At 57.5% G+C, this 20651-nt stretch overlaps 1 protein-coding gene across 1 annotated transcript; it reads left to right on the forward strand.

Moving 5' to 3' along the window:
* The first annotated feature begins 1944 nt into the window (after positions 1-1944).
* LOC135892876 (uncharacterized) lies at positions 1945-20467 on the forward strand. Its single transcript, XM_065420644.1, has 5 exons — positions 1945-1984; positions 2580-2861; positions 3519-4859; positions 16770-17036; positions 19114-20467. Exons 2-5 carry the CDS (start codon positions 2614-2616, stop codon positions 20465-20467), a joined length of 3210 nt encoding a protein of 1069 aa, XP_065276716.1. The 5' UTR covers positions 1945-1984; positions 2580-2613.
* Positions 20468-20651: the final 184 nt, after the last annotated feature.

Here is a 20651-nt window from a genome sequence, read left to right on the forward strand (position 1 = left end):
GCAGTTTTCACGTTAGATTGTAGCCCACGAAAGCTTATGCTCTAATAAATTTGTTAGTCTCTAAGGTGCCACAAGTACTCCTGTTATTTTTGCGGATACAGACTAACACGGCTGCTACTCTGAAACCTGTTAGATTTAAGGTTAGTTGTCTAAACTGAATGTATTTCCAATATAAAGTTCACTCAATTGTTTAGTTTATTATTTTAAATAGATTTTGCCTTAAAGGGTGAGATTTAGTCACCATTTGCAGATAGCGCGCACACACACATACACCTAACCATACTCTCTAACACACATCTAGTACACCTACTAACATGTACACAGTCCCACTAACTCTCTCTTACTCCCATTTGACCAGTCCTGGCTCCCTGCCCTTTACATAGGGTGACCAGATAGCAAATGTGAAAAATTGGGATAGAGGATGGGGGGTAATAGGAGCCTATATAAGAAAAAGACCCAAAAATTGGGACTGTACCTATAAAAGCGGGACATCTGGTCACCCTGCCTTTACATGAGCCAGTTCTGATGCTGTCATGCAACTCCCATAGAATCATAGAATATCAGGGTTGGAAGGGACCTCAGGGAGGTCATCTAGTCCAACCCCCTGCTCAAAGCAGGACCAATCCCCAGACAGATTTTTACCCCAGTTCCCTAAATGGCCCCCTCAAGGATTGAACTCTCAACCCTGGGTTTAGCAGGCCAATGCTCAAACCATCAAGAGGGCATGTTTCCATTGAGGTCCTGTAGGGATCAGTTATTAGCCCTCTGCTATTTAACAGTTTTATCAATGACCTCTTCCCTGGATCTGCTGCTGCTCAGGGTTTGTACAGGGTGTGACAGAGTGGGGTCAACCAGATCCCCCCGGAGCTAACACTAAGCAATGAACAAGGCTTCACATCCAACCACCCTTGTCTATATTAGGGTGTGAAATGGGTCACGGCCCCAGTGCCAAACCTAACCTACATCCTCGTGTGCATACCCTGAGGGGTTAGGGCTAGAGCTAGGGCTGGGTTATAGTTATGGATATGATTTTGTCACGGTAAAATTAAACAAAATTCATGGTACAGTCATGGGGAAACTGTACAAAATCAGGGTCTGATGATGGCAGGTCTGAAGCCGAAACCAGAGCCCCGCTGCCCAGAGCTGAAGCCCGAGCCCGAGCAGGGCTGAAGCAGACTGAAGAAGTCACAGAGATCTGCGACCAAATCAGATCCTTAGCTGTGGTTAGATCTCGGATATGGTGACCAGATATCCCGATTTTATAGGGACAGTCTCGATTTTTGGGTCTTTTTCTTATATAGGCTCCTATTACCCCCCCACCCCGTCCCGATTTTTCACACTTGCTGTCTGGTCACCCTAGTTTCGGCTGAGCGTTCGAATGGGGTTAGGATTAGTGTGAGGGGCAGGGCGAGGGGCAGGTTTAAGGCTAGAGTTAGTTCTGGGTTCGCTGGATAAACGAAAGGTGTTTCCAACAGAAAACGTCCCAAACCTTCTAGTTTATTAAATAGATTTCGGTTGAAAGGGCCAGTTGTGGCCAACATTGGGTGACAGCACCAGTGACAGCGCTCTGACCCCCACGCATGCTAACGCCCACCCGGCACACCCACTAACACACGCGCGTGCACAATCAATGCACAACCCCGGGCACACGCGTACACAGTCCCACAAACACCCCCCCCCCACCGCAGTCCTGCCTCCCTGCCCCCTCTGTCCTCCGCCCACCGAGTCCCGCTGCACCCCGACCCCCGCCCGCTCCCCTCCAGGTCAGACCCGCGGAGAGTCCCCCCGCCCCAGGACGGCCACGGGCCTCCCCCGGAGAGACTCCCCCCCCCACCCCGGAGTAGCGGGGGGGGGGGCCCACGCGCGGTGCACGCTGGGACACCGAGGCATTGTCCTGTCCCGGCTCCCGGCCGCGGCGCGCGCGGTGCATTGTGGGGGAGGAGCCCCGGTGCCCGGGCCCCCGGGACGGGAGGGAGCTCGGCAGGTACCGGAGGGGGGCCCGGGGCGCGTCGCGGGGCCGGGCCGGTTGCCCGGAGAGGGGCCCGGGGCGCGTCGCGGGGCCGGGCCGGTTGCTCGGAGAGGGGCCCGGGGAGCGTCGGGGGGCTGGGCCGGTTGCCCGGAGGGGGGCCCGGGGAGCGTCGGGGGGCTGGGCCGGTTGCCCGGAGAGGGGCCCGGGGAGCGTCGGGGGGCTGGGCCGGTTGCCCGGAGAGGGGCCCGGGGAGCGTCGGGGGGCTGGGCCGGTTGCCCGGAGAGGGGCCCGGGGGGCTGGGCCGGAGAGGCCCCAGGGCAGAGATTCATAGATCCCAGGGCCAGAAGGACCCTTGTGACCATCTAGCTTCTCTACATTAGGGTGTAAAATGGCTCAGAGCCTACAGTGCCAGACCTGGGCCGGTTGCCCGGAGAGGGGCCCGGGGAGCGTCGGGGGGCTGGGCCGGTTGCTCGGAGGGGGGCACGGGGAGCATTGGGAGGCTGGGACCCGGCAGCAGGAGGGGGCCAGGCAGGGCCGGCTGGTTCGGGGTGGACGGGAGGCTGCGTTTCCCCCCTGCCTAGCTGACGCTGTCTTGTGTCCCCTGTGGCAGTGGCTCCCCGCGCCCACCCTCCGCCCGCAGGGCCATGGGGGACCTGGGCCTGGGCCAGGAGTTCCACACATGGCATCAGTTCAGCAGCTTCTTCGATGACTGGTGCGAGAAGCACAAGGTGCTATTCATCATCGCCAGCCTCAAGCCGCTGATCTCGTTGCGCCAGAACCCGCTGCACTACCAGCCCAGCCTGGCCGCCACCCTGCGCTTCCGCTTCGTCCGCCTCATCTGCAAGCACAGCGGCACCTACGTGGGCCAGAGCACCGTGCAACGCAACCGGCTGTGAGTGGGACGCCCTAGGGCTCGCTGCAGGGCCCTGCCCCCCCCCCCCCCCCCCCACTAAGTCCACACTCTGCAGCATTTAGTTTCTGCTGGCAGATCTTCCCCCCGCTATCCTGACTCTACTGTTACATGGCGCTCTGCTCTCCCCCGGGTGCGACTGGGGGCCTGTCGTGTTCCCCCGGCTGTGGTGGTGGAGGGGGCCGTGCCTGGGCCTGTGGGAGCTGCCATTAGCCTTGCCAGGGGATTGCTGGGCATTACTGGGTTGCGTTCGGCCTGGCCAGGAGGTTTCCAGGCTGGGCCATGCCCAGTGTTAAATATGCCGGTGATGGGGCTCCCCCGCGTGCCCTGGAGGCAGCAGTTTGCAGCCTGAGCTCCTCTTCCTGGTTCTGTGCTCTGTGGCACCCGGCAACACCGCCCCATGGGGCCACGGCCCCTCTCCATTTAGTCCCCCCAGGTCAAGGGATGGGTTGGACACCAGGTGGCAAGGTAGGCGGCTTGCCGGAGTGACTTCCACTGCCCATATCACTGGCAGCAGCGGGTGATGTTTTTATCTGCTTCAGGCTCACCCCTTCTGCCAGACCCTAGAGGCTGTCCCCACCCCCATCCCCTCCCACATGGCTGCCCCATGCTGACCCCTCCGTTTCCCCTCCCCAGCAGCGAGAAGATCGACTGCCCGGCCTCCATCACGCTGCGACTGGGCCCCAAGAAGGACCGGCTGGTGGTGATTGAGGCCAGCCTGGAGCACAACCACAAGTTGTCAGAGGTGGAGTTTGCTCACTACTTCAAGCGTCACCAGCTGGAGGCCAGCATGGGGCTGCCCATCCGCATCACCAACAGCGTGTCCAAGCGGTTCCTGGCGCCCGACCTGATCTGGAACCTGGAGGACTACAGCAAGGCCAAGGACAAGGGCATGTGTGAGCTGCTGAGCCAGCTGGACGGCCTATTCAAGAGCGACCCGGGCGCCAAGGTCAAGCTGGTCTTCCAAGAGGACGTGGCCGTACTCAACAGCATCTTCCTGGCCACGTCGCACATGCGGAGCCTGGTGCAGCGCTTCCCCCGCTGCCTCTACATGGACAAGGCGGCCTGCGTCAACAGCGAGTTCGAGCTCTACTCGGTGCTCTGCCAGGACGGCAACGGGCGGGGCCGCGAGTGCGCCTACTGCGTAGCCCGCCGGGGCGTGCCCGATCTGGTCATCTTCATTGTGGCCTCCCTGGTGCAGAGCGCGCCCGACATCAAGCTGAAGGTGAAGTGCCTGACCGTGGGGGCGGGCATCACGGACGTGGACGCGGTGGAGGAGGTGCTGCCTTGTGCCCGGGTGCAGATCTGCCGGCTGCAGGTGCTGGAGGCGCTGTACCGCAAGGCGCGTGAGCTGGCCGTGCCCAAGGAGGACAAGGTGCGCAACCTGCTGCACAACATGGCCAACGCCAGCTCGCCCCGCGTCTACAGCCAGTACCTCAGCGACCTGGAGGACGTGGCACCGCTGCCCTTCCTGCAGTACTACCTGGAGCACTGGCACCACAACAAGGGCATGTGGGCGGAGTGCTGGGCCTTCGAGCGCAACTGCGACTGCCCATTCCTGGAGCACATGAGCTTCCACCAGCAGAAGCTGCGCTCAGCGCTGAGCCCGCCCCTGGGGCTGGCGGCCTGCGTGCGGGGGCTGCTGGAGCTTCAGGCGCTGCGGGTGGAGATGGCGGCGCTCAATGAAGAGCGGGTGTCGGAGCTGTACCGCGCCGTGTGCCCGCCCGACAGCGCTGCGCTCATCGCCGAGGAGCTTGGCCTGGCCAAGCACGCCAACTACCACGTCAAGGAGGTGCCCGAGGGCTTCCTGCTGGATGGCGGCATCTGCTCCTTCCTGGTGAGCCGCGACCTGGCCGCCTGCTCCTGCTCCATATATGTCTCAAGCCGCCGGCCCTGCCGCCACCTCTTCGCCACCCGCCTCTGGACTGGGCAGCCCCTCTACGACCCCAGCTTGCTGCATGCCCCATCGGGCGGTGAGGGGCAGGACACCTAGCGCCAGGGGCGCTGCCCAGACTGGCATCTCCTAGTGCTGGGGCATGGCATGGCCCCACTCGGCTGCCTCCTAGTGCTAGGGGTGCTGCACCGACTGGCACCTTCTAGCACAGGGGTGCTGCACCCCCTGCCAGGCACTAGAGGGGCCAGCCACTTCCTAGCCCCTGGATGCCACGTGGACCGACACAGCCTCAGAGCTGCTCCCACAGCGCCACTCTGGGGGTGGAGAGGAGGAGGTGCCTGGGGGTGGAGGAGAGAACTGCCTGCCAACAGGTCCAGGGTACAGGACTGCGGGGGACGTGTGGGATGGGCAAGTCCCCACAGCACAAGGCTGGGGGTGCATGGCCTCAGGACAGTGAGAAGGGACATGGGGGTGCCTGAGAGGGTCAGGGAATGGGGGGTGGGTCTGGTTGTAGAGGTGACTCTTTATAAACTTCCCATCAATAAAATGCCTTTGGGAAAGCGTTGTCTGTGACACGGCCCAGCCAGGGGTGGGGTGGAGGCTCCCTGCCCTGCCCAGCGAGTCCCAGGGAGACAGACTTCTGGGAGAGAGGGGTTCCCTCTGCAGGGGCAGTGCACCTCAGCCAGGATCGACAGTGACACTGGCCAGCGTTGTGAAAGCTGTCGGGTTTGTTACTCAGCCGCACACAGCATAGGCTGTCCTTAGCTCAGAACAGAGAGCTGGAGGTTCAAGCAGAGCCCATTCTGGTCAGCCCAGAGCTCAGCCGAGCTGTAGGTAACCCCATTGTTCCAGCTCTGTCTCCCCCCATCTGACCGCCTTGGTCAGTTCCCAGGGGAGAGTCCTGATTCCTTCCAGCAGCCAGCCCTTATCCCCCACCTCCCCAGTCTGTGCCCAGCTTCCCTGCGGAGAGAGGGGGAATCCATCCCCCTCTGGGGTGTTGGGTGCTAGGTGTCCATGTCCTGGGCATGTGGGTCTGCATGGGCGATTGGCCTTTCAGTGATCCATCCTGGCTCAGACAGCTGGGTGCCATTCCTACCTATGTCTCTTAGGGCATGTCTACACTGCAGTTGGACACCCACAGCTGGCCCGTGCCAGCTGACTCCGGCTACATGCCTGTTCAATTGCAGTGTAGGCTTCTGGGCCCGGGTGAGCTCTGGGCCCCTCCCAGTCACAGAGCCTATGTGCCAGCCTTAGCCCGGAAGTCTGCGCTGCAGTTCAACAGATGAGTCAGCTGGCAGGGGCCAGCCATGGGTGTCTAGTGTGGACATACCCTTAGCGGGCCCTGAGAGCAAACAATCCCCACCATAATAATGTGACAGAGAGGGGAAACCGAGGCCCACATTGGGTCAAATATTACAGGACATTCCCACTTCGTCCCAGGGACCTCACCATGGCCCCCTGTCCAGCGAGAGGCCAGCCCCTCATTCAGCCAGTGGTGCCAGCGGGGACAGCCTGGTAGCCCCTCAGCGTACCCCATGGATGAGCTCTGAGCTCTCATCATCGCAGCACAGACCCAGGCTTTGCTGTGGTCACAGAGTGCCCTGTGGCCTGCAGAGGGAGCAGGAGCAAGGAGTGGGAGCCCTCAGCCAAGCGCTGCGCTGGCCTTGCAGGGGACACTGGGAATATCAGTTCCTCTGCCTGAGGGAGGAACTGGGCCCCAGTCAAGCGGGGAGGGCAGCAGGGGCAACCCTCCACCCCCAGCCTGGATGCCAGCCCCACCCGCACCCAGGCAAGGGCAGGTGGGTTCTGGTCACGGTATTGGCCCGCCTCCCCTTGAGTACAGCCCTTGAGGGTGGTGGTACCCAAGGGGAAAGCCCCTGCCCACAGGGCCTGCTCCGTGTGTGGCCAGGGAGGGGAATGAGAGGAGCCCCATTTGCCAGAGGGGGAGTGGGATGGGAGCAGGTCACGGGGTCACTATTACTGTGACCTTGAACCCCTCTCATGCCCAAGATCTGCAAGTACCAAGTCCAGCTGTCCCAGTGCCCCCCCACCCACTAGATAACCACTCCCATTCCACAGCCAGGAATAGAACCCGGGAGTCCTGACTCCCATCCTCCCCGGCTATAACTGACAGCAATGAGCGCAAAGCGATCGTTGTGCTATAGGGACAATTGATAAAGGGGGACTAGTCACCCCTGGGGGTGTCCCGCTGGGCTCTGGTCTCAGCCCGGGGCTGGGCAATGGCTGTATTGATGAGCTGGAAGGAAACATAGGCCCATTGCTGGTGAAGCATACAGGTGCAGAAGTGGCGAGTAACGCCGGGGACACACAGTACTGCAGGGCAAGCTGCATTGTTGGTACAGTGCGTGCATCCAAACAGCATGCACCTCAACATGGGCAAGGGCAAAGGAACCAAGAGGAGGGGTTGCGTGCCGCATGTGGGGCCTGTGTCCTGGATAGCAGGGACGCCGGAAAGAATGGCAGGGTCCCATTGGAATTGAACTGCCCAAGGCTCCCAGCGTGGGGCTGTGGCTAAGAGGGTGAGTGCGTGGCTGGGCTGGATCAGCAGGGGGAGGGGATCATGTTCGTGAGACTGGTACTGGGTACGGTGTATATTCATAGTTTCATGCAGTTTAAGGCCAGATGGGCTCATCTGCTCTGATCTTCATGGCCCAGGTGTTACACTGCACGCAGACACCCCTGGACCGAGCCCAGGGACTTCAGTCAGATGAAAGCATTTCAGTCCTCAAGGCACTGATTTCTGTGTGTCAGGCAGAGAGGCAGGACCGAGGGCGATGGCAGGGAATTGATCAGGTGCGATCTGCCCAACTCTATCCCAGCCAGGTAACCCCTGCCTCAGGCTGTAGAAGAGGGTGAAACCCCCCAAAGTCCCTACCAGTTTCATCTGGCGGGAAATTCCCACCGGATCCCAAATCAGGTGACCCATATATGAGAGCGAGATAGCAGCCAGGCAGCTAGACAGAGGATGTCCTCACTGCAAACAGGACAGGGACAAGTGGGGCGGGGTTGGAGAAGAGCTACAAGAAGGGAGGGCTGGGAACCTGCCGGGCAGGTAGAGGCTGAAGGATCTCAGTGAACTCAGTGTCTCCGCGCATCTGAGTACCTGCCCGGGGAGGAGATTTCAGAGAGCAGGGGGCTCTGCGCTCCCCCAGCAAAGGCAGAGCCTGGCTGGAGCTGAAGCTGGATAATCCCGGACTAGAAATAAGAGGTCAGTGTTTACCAGGGAGGGGAATTGACAGAACAACTGGCTTGGAACATGGAGGATTCTGCATCCCTGGCAGTCAGTACATCAGGACCACATGTATTTGCTGTAGCCCGGTCAGAGGTCAGTAGGCAGGGCTCACTGGTTGGGTTTGCCCAACCTGGGTGATGCAGACACCAGACTGGGCCCCTTCTGGCCTATTAACTAAAGACACTCACAGGCCGTGTCTAAGACTTTGGTCCACGCACGTTACACAAGGCGTACAACTGCTAAAGTTTGTATATCGCTCAGGCGTGTGTGTACTTGGCTGCTTGTGTTGGTGCTGTATACCCCCCAGGAGTGCGTGTGTCGCTGCACAGTGTGGTGCACCACGGGCAGGTATTCCAATATCCTTTTGGGAAATTTTTGCAATGTATTGTGGGACTGGTACGACTTGCCCAAGGATCTGGGAACTAGGCGGTCAAGTTCCCAGCTTGCAACTTTCTCCATCCCATAATGCCATCCATATCCCATCATTTTCGTGTCTTTTTTTTTTTTTTAAATCCCCAAACCCTTTTGTCACTCTTCTGTCTCTGCCGTCCGTGAGAGAAGCACGGAGCCTGCAGCACTCTGCACTGTTCTCATGAACATTGCAAACCCTGGACGTGCAGTTCTGTATGGGCAGTCCCGCAGGAAGAACCGCACCAATGGGGGGCATGAGTCCCCCATTAGTTGGGAATTGGTCCTGCTTAGAGTAGGGGGTTGGACTAGATGACCTCCTGAGGTCCCTTCCAACCCTGACATTCTATGATTCTATGAGATTTCTTCGAGGACACTTTGCTGAGGGACAGCGACAAACCGTTCAGGATTGTCTGTGGCATTCACACCGGAGCACTGCTTCCAGGCCCGAGAAATGAGCACTGACGGGTGGCATCGCATCGTCATGCAGGTTGGGACGACGAGCAGTGGCTGCAGAACTTTCAGATGTGAAAGGCCACATTCCTGGATCTATGTGCTGAGCTTGCCCCAGCCCTCCAGTGCAGGGACACCAGAATGAGGGCTGCACTGACAATGGAGAAGTGGGTGGAGATCACACTCTGGACGCTTGCAATGCAGGATTGCTGCCGGTCAGCAGGAATCATTCTGGAGTTGGAAAATCCACGATGGGGGTGTGATGGGCCTCAGGGTCCTGCCACACCCATCCCAGAAAAGGAGCAGTAGAGGAGTCCTCCAAGCAAGGTACCAGTTTAAAGACTGCAGACGCACCCAACCAGGAAAGGAGGTGGGTGCCGCGCCATTACGTGGGGCCATTGTCATGCAGTGTGTAGGGCTGTTACTTGTCTCCTGCTGCGCAGGACTGTGGCTCTCAGCAGTGTGCAGAACACAGAGGATGGATTTACAGCAGTGGGGTTCCCAAACTGCGGTGGGGCGATCAACAACATGCACATCCCTATTTGGGCACCAGCCCGCCTCGTCACAGAGGACATCAACAGAAAGGGCTTTTTTATGATCGTGCAAGTGTTGGGTGGATCACCAGGGATGCTTTGCTGACATCAGTGTAGGCTGGTCAGGGATGGTACATGACGCATATGTCTTTAAGAACACAGGACTGTGCAGAAAGCTGCGAGCAGGGACTTTCTTTCCTGACTGGCAGATTACCGTTGGCGATCTTGAAATGCCAATGGCGATCCTGGGGGACCAGCCTGTAGGAGAGAGAGAGAGAGAGCCTGAAGTCCTGGGCCTGGTGTAAGATTTTGAGGCCTGAACTGGAGGCTGAGTCAAAGTTAGGCCCTGTGTTAAAGTAGCTGTTTACAAGTTTACTGTATGACCTTCGCAAAAATATTGCTAGCGTTGCTAAAATACAGGCCCCCCGGAGATGTGACAGATACGGGGTATGTGTGAAAACACACTCCAGACGATTAGTCCAGGGCCATCCTGAGCTAACACCAGACAGGATGTTTTGCTCCAGGCATCTGGAGCATGATACAAGGGGAGGTAGCAAGCAGATGTCATGAACCAGGGAGAGTTGTTTGTCTCAGTCTATAAATATTGGGGGGGCCTCGCTTTATCTCTTTGTGCGGCCTGGGGGCCAGCAGAAATTCCTGCGACTCACTGAATCGCTCCTTGCCACAGGGCACTCGTGTTAGCACACCTGTAGCTCCTATGGGGTGCTAGGATTGTGTCTTGAGGGCACTAAACCCGGCCGAGTGCCTTTGTCATAGAGCAGTGCCAGTAGTCGTTCTTGAATAACACTGAGGTCTGTGGAATTAGCAAGGGGCAGTTTATGCTTGCATTGAGAACACTGGCTTTTTTAAGGCAAAGACATGGAGCAGCTGTAACAACTCAAAGCAGCCCTGGACTGTGTCACCACAGCAACAACACTTCAGCCTTCTGCATTTGACAACACAGCCTAGCCCTGGCTCATGAAGCCATACAGCGGCCACATCGACAGCACCAAGGAAGGGTTCAACTTCTTCCGGCTCAGCAGTTGCAGAATGACAGCTGAATGTGCTTTTGGTAGACAGACAGGGCACTGGCATTGTTTACTCAGTAAGTTGGATCTCCGTGCAAAAAATATCCCCACAGCTGCCTGCTGTGTCCTGTGAGGTAAAGGGGGGAAAGCTGCCGGCAGGGTGAAGCTTGAACCGCCAGATGCAAGGGCCAGTACAAGAGCCCAGCGTGGAGCTGTACAGTTGAGGGAGGCTTTTAAAAAGCACTGTAACGGTCGGCCACAGCAGTGTTCTCTGTGGAGCGTTCTCGGGCCTGCCGCTTTGAGTGCTGCTAGGACCTGCGTCGTGCTTGCTGGACATGTAGAGATGTGGCTAGGTGCCTTCCTGGAGCTGTGAACTCGGGGGCGCTTGCTGCATGTGCCCAAGTCCTGCTTGCTTTGAGGGCCGCTCTGCATTCTGCAATACGTGTCATGAACTAATAAAGATAACTTGATCCTCCAAAATTAGAACTTTATCGAATGGGTAAAAAACAGTGCAGAAAATCAATGGGCAAAGAAACCCGCAGGCCATGTTATACTCATTTTTAACATAACTTAATGGGGTGAAAATGTAAAATTAGAAAGGAAGTAAACATTACTGTCCATTTGAGTGCACAAATGCTGCCCGTAGTGGGTCCACATAGAGCAGCTGGGGCTCTCGCAGGTTAGCAGCTGTGAAGCTGTGGTTTTCCTCCCTGTCCCCCGGCGTGGAGTAGTAGGGGTAAGGATGCGGCCTGTGGTGCCCCATGGTATGGTGAGGGGTGTAGGGAGCAGTGATTATGGAGGTCTCCAAGGACTGCAAAGGGTGGAGAGTCGGGGATTGTTGGACCCGTAGGTCCGCCAGGATCTGCAGTGTTTGGTTTGCTACCTACCTGAGAAGTCCCATTATGTCCTGGTGCAGCTCCCCCCCCTTGTCTTGCTGGCACTCCTGGGCCCTTTTTCTGTCTGCTCTTTCCTTCTCCAGGCTGTTTGCCAAGTGGACCATCCAGGGCCTTTGTTCACAGTCCAAGGCAGCAGTGGCTGCAGGGTCTCAGTGAATGTGTCCTCCCCTAGTCCTCTTCTTCCTTTGCCTCAAGGATGCAATGGCAGCAGCTGTGATGAAAACACACACTGTACCCCTGGATTTACAGTCACAAGGGAACTATATGTTTCCAACCTCCCTTCTCTTACTCCCATAAACCCTTTTAACAAGACATGCCTATTGACGCTTCAGCTTTGGAGCGCCTTGGCACAGCACTGCTCTCCAGCCCCAGCTGTGGTCCAGGGTGGGGGAGGATTTTCTCTGGCAGATGATGTAAAATTTTGGTCCCTATTCCACAGGTATGAGTACAGGGCAACGGCACTGAATATTGGCACTGTTTTCCACAGGAGATGGTGAGTTTAGCTGATCTCTCACTCCTGAGGGTCACAAAGCACAGAGATCTCAGCTGCTACTGGTGTCCTGAAGCCGCCCAGGCCCGTATGCCAATAGCCTTTGTACTGTGATGGTGCCAGTCGAACGCATTGCAGAGTGGCATGGGATAGTGTCCTACTGTGGGGGAAGAAATAAGGCAGCCCTCTCTAGAAACCTTTGGGAGAGGATTGCAGAGAATCTGCATGAACCTTTCCTGGAGATCTCTCAGGAGGATCCAAGGGACATAAAGCGTTCCTCATGCCCCCGCCTCCAACCCAACAGGAGAATGAAAAGCAGATGCCAGCCCTACCTCTGTTTGTTGCACCACTACCTCTTCTTGTAAGAGTCAAACAAGGAAACATCGATACATGTGTCTGGTTAACTTGGGGAAGGGCCAGGCACCATATTTAAATTTAAACACTGTAAGGGCAAATGCATGCACATGCTTCTCTGCGTTCCCCTCCCCTCATCCGTGCTTGACTGGCTGACTGTAGTCCTGGCTTGCAGCTTGGCTGGAGTCCTCCGCCACGTCTCCCCCTCCTCCTTGCTCTTCTCTGTAATGGTCTCTGTCTCGGGCTCCACCAAAGTAACCCCAGTATGCTGGTGGGGGCTCCACCATGGTTCCCTACAGAAGTGGCGGGGGGCAGCACTAGATCGACTGTTGGCCTCCCTGGTCTTGTGGTATCCCTGGCGAAATTCCTTTGCTTTCATGTTGCAATGCTGCTGATCCCTGTCATACACCTGTGCAATCTGGGTGTAGATGTCCACGTTTCTACAGCTGGTCCCTAGCTGTGTATGCACAGTCTCTTCTCCCCACAGGCCCAAGAGATCCACTATCTCCTGTCTGCTCCAGGCAGGAGTGTGGAGCTGGTGTAATTCACCTCTGGCATGGCTCATTGTGCAGCTGCATGTAACAATGGTGATCTGAGAAGTGTGCTTGCCAAGCTGGGCTATCAGGAAAAGGCATTTCAAAACCGGGGGGATGGCTTCCGCTGTCTGTTAGCCCATGTCCTGGGCAGTAGAGTTCACAGTTGTGAGCAGGGCAGTCACTGTCCCAGGGAATTGGACATGGTGGGACAGCTGCTAGAGGACTGTTGGCTTCAACATGTGTCATGTAGCGTGTATGTTTGCACTGCATCAGCCTCAGCAGGTCTGCTCCATGCTTTTGGGGATGTGGGTTGGCTGCTCACCGTAATGGGGCACACACGTTGGCAGAGGACACATTGGACTGTAGACGCACGCACAAATGGGTTGACATAAGGCATCTTCTGTCAGCCTAAACTTCATAGTGTAGACCAGGCCTCAGAGGGCATGTGCATTTCCTCACTCCACCCCAGCAATCCGTAGCTACGGGGTGCCTTCCGTCCAGCCTCAGTGTCCGTATTCCCCAGACAAGGAGAGGTTACAAGCCAGCTGATCTCTACCCTCAGGTTTTATGCTAGTCTCTAAATCCCAGCTCTGTCTTTGGTCCTTTCCCATGGGTCCCTGGCGCTGCGCTCCCAGCATAGCCATATACTTGCTGTGTTGTCACACCTGACAGCAGTGCCCATATGGTGACCATATAGAGCTCCTGGCGTGAGCCCTGCAGCTGGACTGGGGGAACCAGCTTTCTACCCACTAGCCCTGCTCTCCCCGCAGCACTGGGCCAGCATCACGACTTATCAGCCAGCCCAGTCCATAGATGCTATGTCTGCTCTGTGCAGGGATGGCAATGCCACGGGACACACCATTACCCCTGTGTGGTGTTGCAGCCACACTAGGACTGGCCTCTCTTTACCAGACAGGGCGGGTAAAAGCTCTGCAGTCTGTGGGCAGAGGTTTCCAACTCCCTAGAGACCCTCCTGCAGCCTTCCTCACCCTGTCATTGCTCCCTAGAGTGTGAGGGGGCTGCAGTGCATTGTGGGAGCTGGGGGGAACTGGATGACAGCTGCAGTGCATTGTGGGAGCTGGGGGAACTGGATGACAGCTGCAGTGCATTTTAGGGACTCGCAGGGGGTGAGAACTGCAGGGCATTGTGGGAGCTGAGGGGGTTGGGTGAGGGCTGCAGCAGTGCATTGTGGGAACTGGGGCTGGATGACAGCTTGCAGTGTATCCTGGAGACTGGCAGGGGGACGGGGAGGGCTGCAGTGCATTGTGGGAACGGGGGGGCTGGGTAAGGGCTGCAGTGCATTGTGGGAACTGGGGGCTGGGTAAGAGCTGCAGTGCATTGTGGGGAGGCTTAGGGGGCTGGGTTGGCAGTGCAGTGGGGGGACCGTTGGGGGGAGGTGAGGGCGGCGGTGCATTGTGGGAAGCGGGGGCTGGGTGAGGGCTGCAGTGCATTGTGGGGGCTGGGGGCTCTAGTCCCTGCTATTGCGGCTTGCGGAGCATCCTGGTGCTGCCGGGCTGGTGAGCTGGGCGGGACCCGCCGCGGGCTGCAGCTCGGGGCTGGCCGGGGCGGGGGTTGACCTGCGCGCGGGGCTGGTGCTCAGGGCTGGACCCACACAGGACACGAGCTGATGCTCGGGGCTGTCGGTGGGTCCCTCCTGCTCCGATCCCAGCTCCGTGCAGGGCTCGGGGTTGCAGGGCTGGGCAGAGGCACTGGGGGTGGGGAGTCGATGGGGCTGGGCGAGCCGCTTGGGGTAGTGCAGCACAAGGGGTGGCCAGCCGGGATCGTGTGTGTGACAGGGTGTGTGAGAGAGCTGGCTGAGGACCGTTCATGTTGATTTTTAATACGTCCTGCAGCACTGGGATAGTTCAGAAGACTGGAAGAAAGCTAACGTTGTGCCAGTATTTAAAAAGGGGGTAACCTGGGTAGTTATAAGCCTGACATTAATTCCAGGCAAGATAATGGAGCAGCTGATACAGGACTTGATTAATAAAGAAGTAAAGAAGGGTACTATAATTAATGCCAATCAACATGAAACATTAACTTGATTTGTTTTATGAGATTACAAGTTTGGTTGATATAGGTAATAAAGTTGTTGTAATAGACTTAGACTTCTGTAAGGGGTTTGACTTGGTACCACACGACCTTTTGATTAAAAAACTAGAACAATATAAAATTAACATGGACCACGGCAAATGGTTGATAGGTCTCAAAGTGTAATTGTAAATGGGGAATGGTCATCGGTTGGGTGTGATTCCAGTGGGTGCCGCAGGGACCAGTTCTTGGCCCTATGCTGTTTAACATTTTTATCAATGACCGGCCAGGGGTTCTCAAACTGGGAGTCAGGACCCCTCAGGGGGTCGCGAGGTTATTACATGGGGGGGGGGGTGTCGCGAGCTGTCAACCTCCACCCCAAATCCCACTTTGCCTCCAGCATTTATAATGGTGTTAAATAATATTAAAAAGTGTTTTTAATTTGTAAGGGGGGTCGCACTCAGAGGCTTGCTGTGTGAAAGGGGTCACCAGTACAAAAGTTTGAGAGCCACTGAGAAGAAAACATAAAATATCACTCATAAAGTTTGCAGATAATACAAAAATTGGGGGAGTGGCAAATAATGAAGAGGGCAGGTCACTGATACAGAGTGATCTGGTTCGCTTGGTAAACTGGGCACAAGCAAACAGTGTGCATTTTAATACAGGTAAATGTAAATGGATACAGCTAGGGACAAAGAATGTAGGTCATATTTATGTGGTGAACTCTCTCCTGGGAAGCAGTGACTCTGAAAAAGATTTGGGGATCATGGTGGATAGTCAGGTGAATATGAGCTCCCAGTGTGACACTGTGGCTGAAAGAGCTAATGCAATTCTGGGATGCATAAATGGAAGTCTTGAGTAACAGCAGAGAGTATTTTACCTTTATATTTGGCACTGGTGTCCAGTTCTGGTATCCACCATTCAAGAAGGATATTGATCAATTGCAGAGGGTTCAGAGAAGAGCCACAAGAATGATTAAAAGATTGAGCTCCCTGAGTCTCCCACTAGAAGGCAGGTTTTCCAAACTATTTAGTTTTACAAAGAGAAGATTAAGGGGGGATGATCACAGACTATAAGTGCCTAGATGGGGAACAGATAGCTGATAATGGGCTCTTCAGTCTAGCAGAGGAAGGTCTAACACGATCCATTGGGTGGAAGTTGAAGCTAGACAAATTCAGACTGGAAATAAGATGTAAATGTTAACAGTGAGATTCTCCATCACTGGCCATTTTTGGCTCAAGATTGGGTGTTTTTGTAAAAGATCTGCCCTAGGAATTATTTTGGGGCAGGTCTCTGGCTTGTGCTATACAGGAGGTCAGATTAGATGAACACAATGGTCCCTTCTGGATTTGGAATCTATGGCGTGGGGGAGGGACCGTGTGTGTGACACAGAGTATGATATGAGAGGGTGTGACAGAATAAGGGCTCTGAGTGTGATACAGCGTGTGTGTGACACTAAAAGGGGGCTGAATTTGTGTGATGGGAGCATAAAAATTGGGGCCCCATGTATATGACTCAGGGTGTATGACAAGGTGTGTGATACACAAGGGGGCAGTGTGATTGTGACATGGGGGGATAGGAAGTTCACTACGATGTGCAGTGGCTGTAGGGTGCCTGAGAGCATTGCACCAGAGAAACTTCACACGAGCAGGGAAATGGCGGCCCCTGGCCTGTGAAATTGCCAGAGCTGCTAGTCTGTCTGTGGAATCTCATGGGGTGGGGTTAGTTCCAGAAAACTTGAGACACCATCAGCACAGAGCTCAGCCTATGGAAACAATGACAAGTGTCACCTGCCCTCCTGTATAACACAGCCCGAGACTTCAGCCAGTCACCCTCCTCTGCTTGGCCCAATAACTTGTATCTGACTAAAGCAGCTTCCAGAAGAGCATTCAGCCTGGACCTGAATCCAGCGAGTTTGCTGGATTTTGAATCCAGCGAGTCTGAGGGTTGCCTGTCGTGCTGTGGGTCTCCAGCACTGAGCTCTGTCCCCTGCCCGTCCTGGTGCTGACCCCAGCTGTCCCCAGCAGGCTCAGCCGCCCCGCGGGATGGAGGAGGACGAGCTGCAGGAGAAGGAGTTCTTCTCGTGGGAGGAGTTCAGCGCCTTCTTCGACGCCTGGTGCGAGCGCAGGAAGGTCCTGTTCTTCGTCAAGAATTCGGTGCCGCTCAGCAAGTGCAAGTGGGCAACGGTGCCCCCACGTCCCGACGTGGTGGAGGCCCTCAAGTACAGCTCCGTGCGCCTGGTCTGCAAGGACTTTCGCGGCTCCAGCAAGCCCGACCAGGGGTGAGGACCCACTGTGGGCGGAGCACGGGGGGTGGGCAGTTCGGTGGAGGGGCAGCACACGCAGAAGGGCTGGGGGAGGCACAGGGACACAGCTATGCAGGACGGTTCAGCACCAAACTGGACATGTACCATGTTCCCCGTGGGACTCCTGTGCATCGTGGTGTTCACCAGAACCCACCTGCAAAGCAGGGTCTAACTGGGCCAGGGCTTGGAGCCCATATCCTTGCTGTGTGGATCTCAGGAGGGGGCACTCTCCCCTGGCAGTTAGTGCTGGCCCCAATGCCCGGGTGGTGCTAGGGGGCCTTTGCTGTGGAGAGCAAGAAGTGGGGGGTGGTGACTCAGTAGAGGGCGCTGTCCCTTGGCAGTAAGTGCTGTCCCCGATGCCCAGGGCAGCACTAGGGGGCCTGTGCTGAAGGGAGCTGAGTGGCTGATCTAGATGTAAAATTGGAGTCTTCCTCGCTCGTAGTTAAAATGATCCCATGGAGAGTTCCCTTAAGAGCTGGGGTGAGAACCCAGGTATCCTTTTGAAATGCTAAGATGGCTAGTCTGTCTCCCTACAACCCCCAGTTCTGTTCTCTGTGTGACTCCCCTTCCTGATCTCAACTGTTGTGCATTGGTTCGGTGTGACTTTTAAACGGCCCTCATGTCCAACCTCAGAGGCAGCTGCATCGCAGTACCGGGTAAGGAATCCTGTATAAAGAGTCTCCACACCCCAGGCACGGGATCCCTCTGTAGCCTTTTCCTATGTCCCATTGGGGCTGAGAGGTGTGTGGCTGAAGGGGCAGATGAGTGGCTGTTGTCAGTGCGTGTTACCCTAGGCGGGTGAGGCTGTGATGGGGCAAAGCTTACGTCCCTCGGCACTGCCAGACTGGCTCAGCCCCAGGCTGCCTACCTCCATATCCGAGGGTGGCAGCACCTGCTGCTGCTGAGGGAGCTGCCCGAATCCCTGCAGTGGGGAGTGCTGGCATAGCCTGCCCCAGGGAACTCCCCCTGGCTCCTGTCAGTCTGTGGCTGGCTGGGAGGTGGGTTATCTCCCTGCCCTGTTGCGGGGGCTTTAATCCTGACTCTAATAATTAATAACAGTCCCCAGCTCTTATCTAGTCCTTTCCCTCGCAGAGCTCACAGCCCTTTACCCACTGTACAGAGGGGAAACTGAGGCACAGAGAAGGGACAGGACTTGCCCAAGGGCCAGGGCCGGCTCCAGGCACCAGCGCAGCAAGCAGGTGCTTGGGGCGGCCAAGGGGAAGGGGCGGCACGTCCGGCAATTCGGCGGCGGGTCCCTCGGTCCATCTCGGAGGGCAAGACCTGCCGCCGAAGAAGAAAGCGGCGCGGTGGAGCTGCCGCCGAAGGGCCGCCGATTGTGATCGTGGCTTTTTTTTCTTTTTCCCCGCCGCTTGGGGCGGCAAAAACCCCGGAGCCGGCCCTGCCAAGGGTGCACACCAGGCAGAGCTGGGAACAGAGCCCAGCTTTTCTGTGTCCCAGTGCAGAGCTCTCTCCAGTAGGCCACACTCCCTCAGTAATGTTGGGTGTTCTTGTTATCCAGACAAAGGCCCAGCCCGTCTCTGAGCCCTGCTCAGCCCTGGCTCAGCGCTTCCTTGTGGTAGTGAGTTCCCCAGGCTTATAGCACTGTGGGGGAGGGATTTCTGCCTGTCTCATTGCCCATGTCCTGGTTCCTGCCTCATGAGCGAGGGGAGCAGAGGTACCTGTCTCTGTCCCAATCGATGCCATGGGTCCCTCTGTCCCATCCTCTCCATGCAGTAATCTGCTTGGGCTCTTCAGCCCCCCAATTGGAAGCCCCCCTCCCAGCACAATAGCTGAGTTCCAGCTGGCATGGCTCTGGGGTCTCCCCAGGAGACCTGCAGTGGGGTGCCCTCTCCCCAGGGCAGCGAGCCGGTGAGCCAGGCCCCTACTACTAGGGCTGCGTGGAGGCTCCATGCACACAGGTGTATGCCGTGGTACCCGCCAGGCATGGGGTGAGCATAGGCCCCGCCCTGCCAGCTCCCACAGCTGCCTCCTGGCCCATGGGTGAGGCGTGTGCTGGGGTCCCAGCCTGCTCAGCCTCTCTCTCTGCCCACAGGGGGCAGCACAAGGGCTGCTGTGCCAGCATTGTGCTGAAGATGAGCCCCAAGAAGGACCGGCTGATCGTCACCGAGTGCCAGCTGGCCCACAACCACGCCCTGTGCCCCATCGAGTTTGCCTACTACTTCAAGAAGGGCTACCTGATGGCCAACTCATGCTTGCCGGTGCGCACCACCAACAAGATCTCCAAGCAGTTTGTGGGGGGGCCAGACGTGCGGCGCCTGCTCTCCTACTGCAAGAGCCGTGACCATGGGGTGCTGGACGTGCTGACCGTGCTGGACGGGCTCTTCGCCAGCGACCCCAGCGCCAAGGTCAAGCTGGTCTTCATGGAGGACAAGGTCATCGTCCAGACCATCTTCTTCCTGAGCTCGCGCATGATGGCGCTGAGCCGACGCTTCCCGCTCATGCTGTTCTTCGACCGCATGGTGGGGCTGAACGAGGAGTTTGACCTGTATTCGGTGCTGTGCGTGGACGGGGCGGGGCGCGGCCGCGAGGTGGCCTACTGCCTGACGCAGCGGGAGACGCCCGACCTGCTGCGCTTCACACTGGCCTCGCTGGTGCAGAGCGTGCCTGAGGTCAAGCTGCAGGTGCGGTGCATCACGCTGGGCGTGGAGATTGCCCACCTGGAGGCGGTGAAGGAGCTGCTGCCCAATGCCCGCGTGCAGATCTGCCGCTCCCAGGTACTGGAGACGCTCTTCAGCAAGGCTCAGGAGCTGGGTGCTGCCGAAGATGAGCGCATCTGGCCCCTGCTCTGCCGGCTGGCTGCAGCCAAGTCGCCGGCCGCCTACCAGCAGGCGGTGCAGGAGATGAAGACCATTCTCCCCCAGCGCTTCGTGCGCTACTTCCAGCGCCATTGGCAGCCGCGCAGCGAGATGTGGGTGCAGTTCTGGGCCTTTGAGACGGCCCGCAACGTCAACGCCTGCGAGCTGCTCAAGCAGCACCAGCGCCGGCTGCTGGCAGCCCTCAGCCCCTCGCCCACCGTGGCCCAGTGCATGCTGGACCTGCTGGCCATGCAGGTGGGCAGCGAGGCCCACGAGCTGGACGAGGGAGAGCTGGCCACGCACTATCGTGCCATCTGCAAGCCAGAGCCGGCTGGACTGATCGAGGAGGAGCTGGGCTTTGCACGGCACGGCCGCTACCGCTTCCAGGAGACGGCCGAGGGCTACCTGCTCCATGACGGCCTGTCCGAGTTCGCCATGGATCAGGCCCTGACGCGCTGCTCCTGTTCCATCTACACCTCCAGCCTGCTCCCCTGCCGCCACCTCTTCGCCACGCGCCTGCGCACCGGGCTGGCGCTCTTTGACCCTGGCCTGCTGCACAGGAACCGGGCAGCACTGCTGGGCGCATGCTAGGGCCGTGGGGCAGGGACTCCAGCTGCTCCGGGTGCTTACTGTGTAAGTCAGGGGGCCAGGCACTGGTGCGGGGCCGGCTGCACATCTGCAGCTCGCACAGCAGGGGAGAAGCCAGCCCATTGCCACGATGGGGGTGCCCTGCGATGACGTCAGGATGGAGGGGATACCTGGGTGCTGGTCCTGT

The sequence above is a fragment of the Emys orbicularis genome, chromosome 21 (assembly GCF_028017835.1).
Source record: "Emys orbicularis isolate rEmyOrb1 chromosome 21, rEmyOrb1.hap1, whole genome shotgun sequence".
Taxonomy (NCBI): Eukaryota; Metazoa; Chordata; order Testudines; family Emydidae; genus Emys; species Emys orbicularis.